This window comes from Littorina saxatilis, linkage group LG9, assembly GCF_037325665.1.
Source record: "Littorina saxatilis isolate snail1 linkage group LG9, US_GU_Lsax_2.0, whole genome shotgun sequence".
Classification (NCBI taxonomy): domain Eukaryota; kingdom Metazoa; phylum Mollusca; class Gastropoda; order Littorinimorpha; family Littorinidae; genus Littorina; species Littorina saxatilis.
This window is the reverse complement of record NC_090253.1, coordinates 15866138-15878354: the sequence shown is the minus strand read 5'-3', so window position 1 is coordinate 15878354 and position 12217 is coordinate 15866138. Positions and strand designations below refer to the sequence as shown.

The 12217-nt window shown below is 41.7% G+C and overlaps 2 protein-coding genes across 2 annotated transcripts in view; both read left to right on the top strand.

The window, feature by feature from the left end:
* LOC138975395 (zinc finger protein 420-like) overlaps positions 1-12217 on the top strand; it is a 41443-nt gene that overhangs the window by 24918 nt on the left and 4308 nt on the right. The gene's annotated exons all lie outside the window — the stretch shown is intronic.
* LOC138975396 (gastrula zinc finger protein XlCGF57.1-like) lies at positions 1169-11536 on the top strand. Its single transcript, XM_070348063.1, has 3 exons — positions 1169-1286; positions 6935-7282; positions 9591-11536. Exons 2-3 carry the CDS (start codon positions 7171-7173, stop codon positions 11393-11395), a joined length of 1917 nt encoding a protein of 638 aa, XP_070204164.1. The 5' UTR covers positions 1169-1286; positions 6935-7170; the 3' UTR covers positions 11396-11536.

Sequence of the window (12217 nt, the reverse complement as noted above, 5' to 3'; positions counted from 1 at the left end):
CTAAACCCTTCAAAAATACCCTTACCTTTTTTTCTTTTTTTTTTGCCAGCGTAAAACGATCCAATGACGTTGCGGATATTGTCATGGCCACAGGTCTTTGGGTTGAGGGTGAGGGGCTGGGACAGGGATACCACACCCCTGATTGTCTGGATGTCGTGTGCCGTACGTACATGTGTGCGATGGTTGAACTGTGAAGAATTGAAGACAACCATATCCCATACATACAAGAATTCCTGTTATGACTTGGCGTGTTTGCGGATGTTGTTATTGTCCGGTTGTAGTTTCATGTTCTAAGGGGGGATTGTGCCAGATGTGTGTGTGTGTCAGTGTCTGCATATACCCTCTTCCCCACCCCCATCCACCATGAGGATTCGTGCAGACACTCCAACTCTCTCTTAGTCTCTGTCGCACACACACACACACACACACACACACACACACACACATAAACACACACTCTGAGTCTCACTCGATCTCTCTCTTACACACACACGCACACACACACACACACACATACACTACGCATCGCCGGAAACGTGAACATGAATTCAGATCATAGTAACAATCTTATTTCTTGTTCTGCGTTTTGGGGAAAGAACTCCAACATATCCTCTCTGTTAAACCGTCTTCAGCAATCGTAAATTACAATTTTCATTTAAAATTAAATTATCACGATTAATTACAATCTACCATCTTTCTTTAATTGTACAGGCCATATCTCAGCTCAGAAAAATATTGCACAGTGTGTTGTTGTTTTTTGTCCAAAGAGGTATTTCATACTGTTACTGTATTATTCTTGAAACAACCACAACTTTGTTGCTTTTGAGGTTTCTTCAAATATAAAAGAGGAGAAAATATAATTGAAAACAAAATTAAAAGAAAACAAATCGACAATATCACATGTAATAACGAACGCACTCTCACATATACTATACCCAGCCGCTAGTCAACCAAGCAACCTGAACCAACCACACACAACAAGACACAAACCAAGTTTCGATCCTTTCTCATTTTTTTGCAAATGCATTTCATTAAAACAATTCCTAGTTCTGCCTGCCACAAACAGCGCGAGACTGAGAAAGAGGTACAAAAGGGAAGACCGCTCGGAATAATTAGGCCACGGTTGCTCCCCTTGCTGGCTCTCTTCCCACTGGGAAGGGATTCAGTTCGGTCATCTGTGCCACTTCCGCTACGACTTCATGGTCAAGGGAAACAAAGAGTACGAGATATTGGTTATTATCTTTCTTCATTCAGATACTGAGCCTGCAGTGCAGACGGCCAATGGGGTAAGTACCACACCGCATCATCGAGTTATAAACGCTCCCGTCTACACGGTTCTAGAATGGGGCTTTACTGAATCGTAAAGTGAATAGAAGTTTGGTCGAACATTACCCTGTGCATAGTTCTGGTCTGAACTTGCTTTATCTGAAACCGATGATTGTACTAAGTCTTAGCACTTCTTTTGTCTGGCCAGATAGCCTGCGCCAAAGCTCGGACTGAAGGACGACCACGCACGTTGTGAGACGTCATTCGGGAGACCTCAATAGGGTCCGATATATATTTAGACGAGACAAGTATAAGGCCTCCGACCTACCCGATTTTCAGGGGCCGACCCTATAACTTTTTATTACATTTGTCAAAAAACACAAAAAACCCAAGAAAACGAGTGCAGAAAATGCAATGAAAGCAAAAGCGCTCGAGTGGCGCACTTATTTCCCTGTCAAGTAGGTTTAATTTGTACACATTAGAAAAAAAAGTAAAAAAAAAAAGAAAGTGATTGCCTACCTTCCTACCCTATTTTTTGGGCTATGTTACCGTAACCACACCTATTTTTTTTTGTGCCTAATGCCGACGAGTCGAAGACGAGTAACACAATGGCGTTTATATAGAGCTTAAACAATGACCACGAGTTGATTACTGGAAAATAAACCACGAGTGGGTATTTGCAGCCGCTTGGTAATTCACGAGTGTGCGGAGCACACGAGTGAATTACCAAGCGGCTGCAAATACCCACGAGTGGTTTATTTTCCAGTAATCAACGAGTTGTCATTGTTTAAGCTATTTATACAACGACCAACACGGGTCGAACATGCAGTCATGCAGACGACATTTTGTAGGCAATTTCATTTCAGCCTAATCACTCAGAGTGTCAAATGCGCGTCATTCAAATAGTCCCTATTCTTTTACTTTATTCTTAGTCTCCGACTCGTCGGCATTATACTTGTCTCGTCTAAATATCGGACCCCACTGCTACGATTAAAACACAATAGCGTTTATATAGCTATTCTGACATTACATTCTGTGTTAAAATCATGTTTTTGTCAGCAGCAAGGACCAGAATGGTCCATGTCGTTGATTGCAGACGACGGTTCCCTTTCCGCATGAAGCCACGGAAATAACCGAACATTGAAAAACCCACGGACATGTATTACGGAGAAAACTCGGGATAACCGGATGTTTAGCATTACGTCAATATGCTAGGAATCCTATGACGTCATGACGTATCATACTTGCCTACGTAGATTGTATACATGTTCGAAAGTCTGACTTGTGAATTCGCGTGGTCAAGACTGCGGTAAATCTGTACATGATAAGAGAACAAGGATTGTCTCACAAGAAACGACTAAATGTTTCAGACCGGTAACTTCATTTCAACATTGCACTAGTCTATATGGACGTTCTATGTGACAGGAGAGTTTGCTGATTTTGTGTTAAACATTGGAGAGATCGTCTGCTAGAATCAGAGATAGGTCGCTTCAGATTGCAGCTTCTGGAAATTTGCAAGGTTTGTTGCCTGTTAAAGAACTGGATTTTACACATAATGTATGTCATGTACAGTAAGCAACAACAAAAACACACACACAGCAAATGGCATTGTCTGTCGACTAGGCATACACGTCAGCCATTGTTGTTACAGTTTTGAGTCAACATTGTACGTATTCTTCCGCAACAGGGTCCAATCGTCTGGGTTTCAAATGTTCTAAAAATAAATTCTAGTGTTGATTATTTTTTAGCCCTCTTTATTCTTACTTCGAATAATCCACGTGTGATTTTTGGGTTTAATCAAAGTAGTTCGTTCTGATTTGTCACTTGTCTAAAAATAATCAACTAGATTTAATCCACCCCTCGGTTGCATTGCAGGAGTTGTATAAAAAGCTTTTCTGCCTCGCGGTTCACGGCTGTATTTCTATTTGGTACTCAGCGACTCACACACACTTCGCACTCATCTGTTTTCCGTAGTGCAAGCTTTCTAGCGCAATACTTATATTGACGTGTTATTTCCCAATTTTTTGTAGGCTAAATGCTTAAAGATAACCACCGAAATTGTTAATCATACATATATATATATACTAGAGGAATACCCGGCTTCGCCGGGGTGAATCGCGAGACAGAGACAGACAGCGTGGCGGTTCATCACAATCACCTCTGCAAGCGAAGTCCTGTCAAACGGGATTGAGAATTTTAGAGCTTATTTCTTAGCCCTATATTATCTGTTGTGGCTTCTCAAATGCCAGAACATACAGACAGACAAAAGCCGCTAGACCCCATCACAAACAGAACTCTACAATCAACAGGTTTTTTCCCACACACACACACACACAGAGAAGCCGTATATATAATATGTATATCTATATCTATAAATATATAGAGATAGGTGAGTGTATTTTTTGCGTGGCTATAAATTGATTCGACCTTTTCACTTTGACAGTAAGAACAACTTACGGGTGCAAGGGAAGCGTTCTGGACAGCGCAGTGACATTCTAAAAATAGTACCTCAGAAACGGGAATTTGGGGTGAACGGCGCGACAGAGACAGACAGCGTGGCGGTTCACCACAATCACCTTTGAAAGGCGAAGTCCTGTCAAACGGGATTGAGAAATTTAGAGCTTATTTCTTAGCCCTATATTATCTGCTGTGGCTTCTCACATGCCAGAACATACAGACAGACAAAAGCCGCTAGACCCCATCACAAACAGAACTCTATAATACATAGGTTTTTGCCTACACACACACACAAACACACACACACACAGAGAAGCCGTATATATATATGCATATCTGTATCTATAAATATATAGAGATAGGTGAGAGTGTATTTTTCGCGTGGCTGTAAATTGATTCGACCTTTTCACTTTGACAGTAAGAACAACTTACGGGTGCAAGGGAAGCGTTGTGGACAGCGCAGTGGACAGCGCAGTGACATTCTAAAAATAGTAATAGTAAGTTAGAACTGAACGGGAAAGCCACACGAAGGAAGGGAGATAAACGCCAAACACTGGAGAAGATAAGGAAGAGTTACTTATAATGGTGAAATGAACGCAAAAACGAAAATGAGTTCAGCGCTGCGCGCTGAGAGCACGTGTTGAAATATCTCATCGATGATATTGTGTCCGGGGTGTAGCTGAATACGGTGTCCAAATTTGAAAAAGATCCACCGAGAACTTTGGCGTTGTGATGTGGTGTAGCGGCTATGGTGTGTCGGTATGGGGGCCCGGGTAAGCTGAGGTGGAACCAAAATAGCTGAGGTGGAACCAAAATCGGTTCCGCGCTGCGCGCTGAGAGCACTTGTTGAAATATCTCATCGATGAGGTTGTGTCCGGGGTCTCTCTGAATAAGCCCACCAAATTTGAAGCAGATCCATCGAGAACCTTGGCCGCGCATCGCGCACAGACACACAGACAGATACACAGACACACAGACACACAGACACTAGTCGTATATATATATAGATATATATTCAATCAAGGATTTCCAGTAAACACACACACACGCACATTGTAACATACACGCACACACACACACACACACACACACACACACACACACACACACATGTATACATTTAAGCAAACTAAGTAAGAAAACCAAAAAAATTACATCTCTCCTTTTTGCACATATGTATTTATAAGAATTGGAGCCAGGCGAGACACAGGAAGGAAAAAAGGACGGACAACTTCCAATCCCCGTCTTCAGAATAAACATTCACACATTCACGGCCGCCCCTATTACTTGTTGATAATTCCGAGAGGCGTGGACTAGATTGATGCCACATGGCCCCTCACTGAGGAGGGGTTTGACCACCACTTTTCGTGGAAGTATATGGTTGTGTGTGCTGCTTTCGCAGTGCTTCTGTTACAGTATCTCTGCTTCTGCTTCCATTGGTTATTGCGGGCGGGTATGGGGAGTTTGTGAGTTGCTGAAGAATGTTGTGTGTTGCCACTGTTGGTGCCTTCATTGACTCAAAGCAGCTTGGAACTTCAACAGCTCCATGCGGGCATCCGGAGACAATATTAATGATTATGTATACCTGTTTATTTCTTTTAATTGTTGTCTCTTTTTACTGTTTCACAAATCGTGTAATACGGGATAGGGGTGAAGTGAGTCGTGATGGCAGGCAGTGACACGCTACAAAAATCATGAAAATGCATATTTTTCAACTAGGTAAAAACAGTCATGTAGTAAATATTTTACATCTAATACATTATAATGCATTATAAGATGTATAGGCTAAAGCGTTATATGATCACAAAAGTGAATATAAATTTCAGTTTCTCACTCCTAGCCATCGTGGACCCGTGTGATCCAGTTTCCCTTTTTCACAATGCAGTCGTCAGTTAGTAATTTGAATGCGACTCGCTGTGAGCTTATCTGCAATAGCATGTTATTATGTACCTCTGACTATGCACGAAACAAACGGCTGTGGTTCTCAAGAACTCTCGCGATGGCTTTTGACTGTTCAGAGGAACTGGCGATAGACATAAACCGTCGTCTGCTACGAGAACCACGACCTTCATTGACCCTGCTACCGGGTGTTTCTTTTTTCAAACTTTCAAAACTTCGAATTTTACTGATCTTGTCTTGATGAAAAAAGAATTCTTTTATGATTTAAGAATGTTTGTGTAACAAGCTGTCAATCTTTATTATTTAGATTTGAAAAGTTAGGTCTAGCGCCAAAACGCACCACGGTCCGATTGTCTCCGACACAATCCGCAAAATTAAATCTTTGAAAATTGCTCGCTCTTTGCGTAGGGTACCTAGGATGTTCTCGTTTGGTGAGCGTTCAAATGGACGAGTGTTTGTACTGTGTGTGAAAGCCTGACAGTATCTGTGATGGTTTACGGGAGGCGCACTGTGACTTTAAACTTAAAGCATTATTTCCTGTGTCATTTCGCTCAAAACTTTTCATGCCGTTTATAAGGCCCTCAACTTGAATACCTGGATCACCTTTTAGATCAAAGATAAAAGTCTTCACGTGGACGCCGTTCAAATAAGGGTATCCCTCCCAACAAAATTGGAAAAAACCGGAAGGAACTGATATAAAAAAAATCAATGAAAAATTATAATGTACACAACGTGGCAACTTTTAAATAAGAGAAGAAAGAATTCATGATCTACCCTGAACATGTTCTGTTTATCTGACTTGCGTATTTCATGTGCTTTGCTATTCCTACTCAGTAGTAATGAAGGGTTCAATGGCATGAGTGGTCAAACGCATGTGGTTTTGCGACAGTTTTGATAGGTATCATCACAATAAGCGCTGTATTTTAGCAACGACGCGATGGAATGCATTGACACTTACATGAGTACCAATACTGGTTTAGTTATGGGGCTTTTGTTTTGAAGCTGTGTGTGAGAGAGAGAGAGAGAGAGAGAGAGAGAGAGAGAGAGAGAGAGAGAGAGAGAGAGAGAGAGAGAGAGAGAGAGAGAGAGAGAGAGAGAGAGAGAGAGAGAGAGAGAGAGAGAGAGAGAGAGAGAGAGAGAGAGAGAGAGAGAGAGAGAGAGAGAGAGAGAGAGAGAGAGAGAGAGAGAGAGAGAGAGAGAGAGAGAGAGAGAGAGAGAGAGAGAGAGAGAGAGAGAGAGAGAGAGAGAGAGAGAGAGAGAGAGAGATTTTCTCTGCTTCTTTAAATTACTGAATTTCGTTTTTTCTACACAGCATTGCTTTGAAAGCTGATCAGCTATGGACCTGCAAGTGCAACGCCTTGAAGAGAGAGCAGCTATCATTGGCCAACACCTTGAACAGTGAACAGTAGCGCCGTGAACAGTCAGGAATTGTCAGCGCGTTGAATAGTGAACGATCATGAATTGTCAGCGCCTGGAACAGTGAACAACAGTCAGCGCCTTGAACAGTGAACAACAGTCAGCGCCTTGAACAGTGAACAGTCAGGGCCCATGGCTTCTCCCAGCAGCATGGAGGAAGGAGACACAGCTCTTCTCTCTTATGTCAAGATAGAAATTGATGTCGCAGAAGAGTGTTGTGACATCACTGAAACACATGCATATGGTAAGGCCAATGAAATATCATGGGGTGGGGGAGGGGAAGAGGAATGGTTGACGTTGTTGGTGGGGGTCGGCTTTGGTGGCACCTCCAGACCTGTGCACATCTACGGTTTCTCCTTAATTTCTCCGATTTTTATATGCAGAATACGGTGCTACGGATTTTTAATTAAAATTCCGAAATTCCAATGTTTTACTCAACAAAAATGCCGGCACGGTTGGCCTAGGGGTAAGGCATCCGCCCCGTGATCGGAAGGTCGTGGGTTCGAACCCCGGCCGGGTCATACCTAAGACTTTAAAATTGGCAATCTAGTGGCTGCTCCGCCTGGCGTCTGGCATTATGGGGTTAGTGCTATGACTGGTTGGTCCGGTGTCAGAATAATGTGACTGGGTGAGACATGAAGCCTGTGCTGCGACTTCCGTCTTGTGTGTGGCGCACGTTATATGTCAAAGCAGCACCGCCCTGATATGGCCCTTCGTGGTCGGCTGGGTGTTAAGCAAACAAACAAACTCAACAAAAATTGTTTTTGTACTTTTTTTCTGTTTTAAGATGTTTTGACCAATTAGTTGGCCGTTGCGCTGAAACGACATTTTACGATTTACCGAAAGCGCGCGTGTTCTCAGCATTAAGTCTTTGTTCTTAGACTTAGTTCGTCCAGCGTCTGCTTAGCAACTTGTGATTGAAGTGAAACATGGAAAAAGAAAACAAAACAAGTTGTGGAAGGCGAAAATACAACATTTAGTCAAGTAGCTGTCGAACTCACAGAATGAAAGAAACTGAACGCAATGCAATTTTTCAGCAAGACCGTATCCTCGTAGCATCGTCAGTCCCCCGCTCATGGCAAAGGCAGTGAAATTGACAAGAAGAGCGGGGTAGTAGTTGCGCTGAGAAGGATAGTACGCTTTTCTGTACCTCTCTTCGTTTGAACTTTCTGAGCGTGTTTTTATTCCAAACATATATCTATATGTTTTTGGAATCAGGAACCGACAAGGAATAAGATGAAAGTGTTTTTAAATTGATTTCGAAAATTTAATTTTGATAATAATTTTTATACTTTTAATTTTCAGAGCTTGTTTTTAATCCAAATATAACATATTTATATGTTTATGGAATCAGAAAATGATGAAGAATAAGATGAACGTAAATTTGGATCGTTTTATAAAAAAAAGATTTTTTTTACAATTTTCAGAATTTTAATGACCAAAGTCATTAATTAATTTTTAAGCCACCAAACTGAAATGCAATACCTAAGTCCGGGCTTTGTCGAAGATTACTTGACCAAAATTTCAACCAATTTGGTTGAAAAATGAGTGCGTGACAGTGCCGCCTCAACTTTCACGAAAAGCCGGATATGACGTCATCAAAGACATTTATCAAAAAAATGAAAAAAAACCGTCTGGGGATATCATACCCAGGAACTCTCATGTCAAATTTCATAAAGATCGGTCCAGTAGTTTAGTCTGAATTGCTCTACACACACACACACACACACACACACACACACACACACACACACACACACACACACACACACACACACACACATACACCACAACCCTCGTCTCGATTCCCCCCTCTACGTTAAAACATTTAGTCAAAACTTTACTAAATGTTAAAAGAGTGCGAGATTCAGATAGTGAAGAGGAGACACCAGCTCTGTCACCAAAGAAGAAAACAGCACAACAGTGCTGGAAGTCCAGTTATTCTCAAGACAACCTGGAGATCGTAAAATCCAGCGAAGGAGACCAATACGAATTATTTCTTGAACTGTCGTTACAGCTTACTAAGTCTGAAACATTTTAAAAACTACTGAAATTTGGTTTGTTTTCTACTGATGATCGTTTTGAGTGTGCCACAGGTCTGCACCTCCCATCGTTTGAAGGAGGTGTGGAGAGGGGTAAATAGACACAGAAAGGACTGGCTGACCAATATAATTCTTCAATATAAATAGACACAGAAAGGACTGGCTGACCAATATAATTATTCAATATAAATAGCCATAGAAAGGACTGGCTGACCAATATAATTCTTCAATATAAATAGACACAGAAAGGACTGGCTGACCAATATAAATATTCAATATAAATAGACACAGAAAGGACTGGCTGACAAATATAATTATTGAGGTTGCCAGCAGGGGCGGTGAGTCAGGAACTTGACACAGTTTAAACTTTACTGAGTGCTGTTTTTGAAATTGCCTGCTCCTGCTTTCTGGTATGTTGAATTTGCAAGCAGGAAACGTGAGAAAAAGTTGATGCTATTATCGGATCATAATCAGCATATTATATGACTTGCTTTTGCTTTCATTTCCCAGTTCCAATCAGAGGGGTTGTTGCCACAGACAACGCAGCTACCATGCCTACAGTACCGACATTGGAAGGACAAGCTGCAGACAGCGCCCACAGTGATACCTGGCTAAAACAAGAGGAACATGCAAGTACTGAGTACTGGCTGAAACCAGAGGTACAATCCAGTACTGAGTGTGATACCTGGCTGAAACAAGAGGTACAATCCAGTACTGAGTGTGATACCTGGCTGAAACAAGAGGTACAATCCAGTACTGAGTGTGATACCTGGCTGAAACAAAAGGTACAATCCAGTACTAAGTGTGATACCTGGCTGAAACAAGAGGTACAATCCAGTACTGAGTGTGATACCTGGCTGAAACAAGAGGTGCAATCCAGTACTGAGTGTGATACCTGGCTGAAACAAGGGGTACAATCCAGTACTGAGTGTGATACCTGGCTGAAACAAGAGGTACAATCCAGTACTGAGTGTGATACCTGGCTGAAACAAAAGGCACATTCAAATAATGAGTGCGATACCTTGCTAAAACAAAAGGAACATGTAAGTACTGAGTGTGACACCTGGCTGAAACAAAAGGAACACTCAAATACTGAGTGTGATACCTTGCTGAAACAAAAGGAACATGCAAGTACTGAATGTAATGGTGGGGTCAAATACTCTTTTCATCTGATACGAAGCATGATATCAAGCCCGATACGAAGCATGATATCAAGCCCGACAGCGAAAAAACATGAATTTACTGAGTGTGGTGCTAAACCTACACAGTCTGGAAATTTCAAGCAACCCATTGTAACTCATACTGGAGAGAAAAACTATGCTTGTACAGAATGTGGGTTTCAGTTCACACTGTCTGAAAATTTAAAGGAACACATGTTAACACACATAGGAGTGAAAAAGTATGCTTGTACAGAGTGTGATGCTAGGTTCGCACAATCTCATGCGTTGAACCAACACATGTTAATACACACAGGAATGAAAAAATATGCTTGTACAGAGTGTGATGCTAGGTTCGCACGATCTCATTCGTTGAACCGACACATGTTAATACACACAGGAGTGAAAAAGTATGCTTGTACAGAGTGTGATGCTAGGTTCACACAATCTCATGCGTTGAACCGACACATGTTGATACACATAGGAGTGAAAAAGTATGCTTGTACAGAGTGTGATGCTAGGTTCGCACAATCTCATGCGTTGAACCGACACATGTTAATACACACAGGAGTGAAAAAGTATGCTTGTACAGAGTGTGATGCTAGGTTCGCACAATCTTGTTCGTTGAACCGACACATGTCAATACACACAGGAGTGAAAAAGTATGCTTGTACAGAGTGTGATGCTGGGTTCGCACGATCTTGTTCGTTGAACCGACACATGTCAATACACACAGGAGTGGAAAAGTATGCTTGTACAGAGTGTGATGCTAGGTTCGCACTGTCTCATGCGTTGAACCAACACATGTTCATACACACAGGAGTGAAAAAGTATGCTTGTACAGAGTGTGATGCTGGGTTCGCACGATCTTATTCGTTGAACCGACACATGTTAATACACACAGGAGTGAAAAAGCATGCTTGTACAGAGTGTGATGCTAGGTTCGCACAATCTTGTTCGTTGAACCGACACATGTCAATACACACAGGAGTGGAAAAGTATGCTTGTACAGAGTGTGATTCTAGGTTCACAACTTCTGGTGATGTGAATCGGCACATGTTAACACACACAGGAGTGAAAAGGTATGCATGTACAGAGTGTGATGCAAGGTTCGCACTATCTCATGCGTTGAACCAACACATGTTAACACACACATGAGTGAAAAATTATGCATGTACAGAATGTGATTCTAGGTTCACAACTTCTGGTGATGTGAATCGGCACATGTTAACACACACAGGAGTGAAAAGTTATGCATGTACAGAGTGTAATGCTAGGTTCGCAAGGTCTGGTCAAATGAAGGAACACGTGTTTATACACACAGGATTGAAAAAGTATGCATGTACAGAGTGTGATTCTAGGTTTACACGGTCTAGTCATAGGAAGCAACACATGTTAATTCACACAGGAGTAAAAAATTATGCATGTACAGAGTGTGATTCTAGGTTTGCACGGTCTAGTCATATGAAGCAACACATGTTAACGCTCACAGGAGTTAAAAAGTATGAATGTACAGAGTGTAATGCTAGGTTCGTAAGGTATGGTCAAATGAAGGAACACGTGTTAACACACACACCGGAGTAAAAACGTATGCATGTACAGAGTGAGATTCCAGGTTTACTCGTTTTAATCAAATGAAGGAACACATGTTAACGTACACAGGAGTGAAAAAGTATGCATGTACAGAGTGTGATTCTATGTTTACACAGTCTAGTCATATGAAGCAACGCATGTTAAAATGCACAGGATTGAAAAAGTATTCATTTACAGAATGTTGTGCTAGTTTCCCACAGTCTAGTGATGTGGAACAACACATGTTAACACATTCAGGAGTGAGAAGTATGAGTGTACTGAGTGTGGTGCTTGGGACTCACGTTCCATGATCCTGTAGTGTGAAGCGGCACATGTAAACACTAACAGTATGAATGTACAGAGTGTGATGCTTGGTTTTTATTGTTAGTGATACACACACAGAAGTGA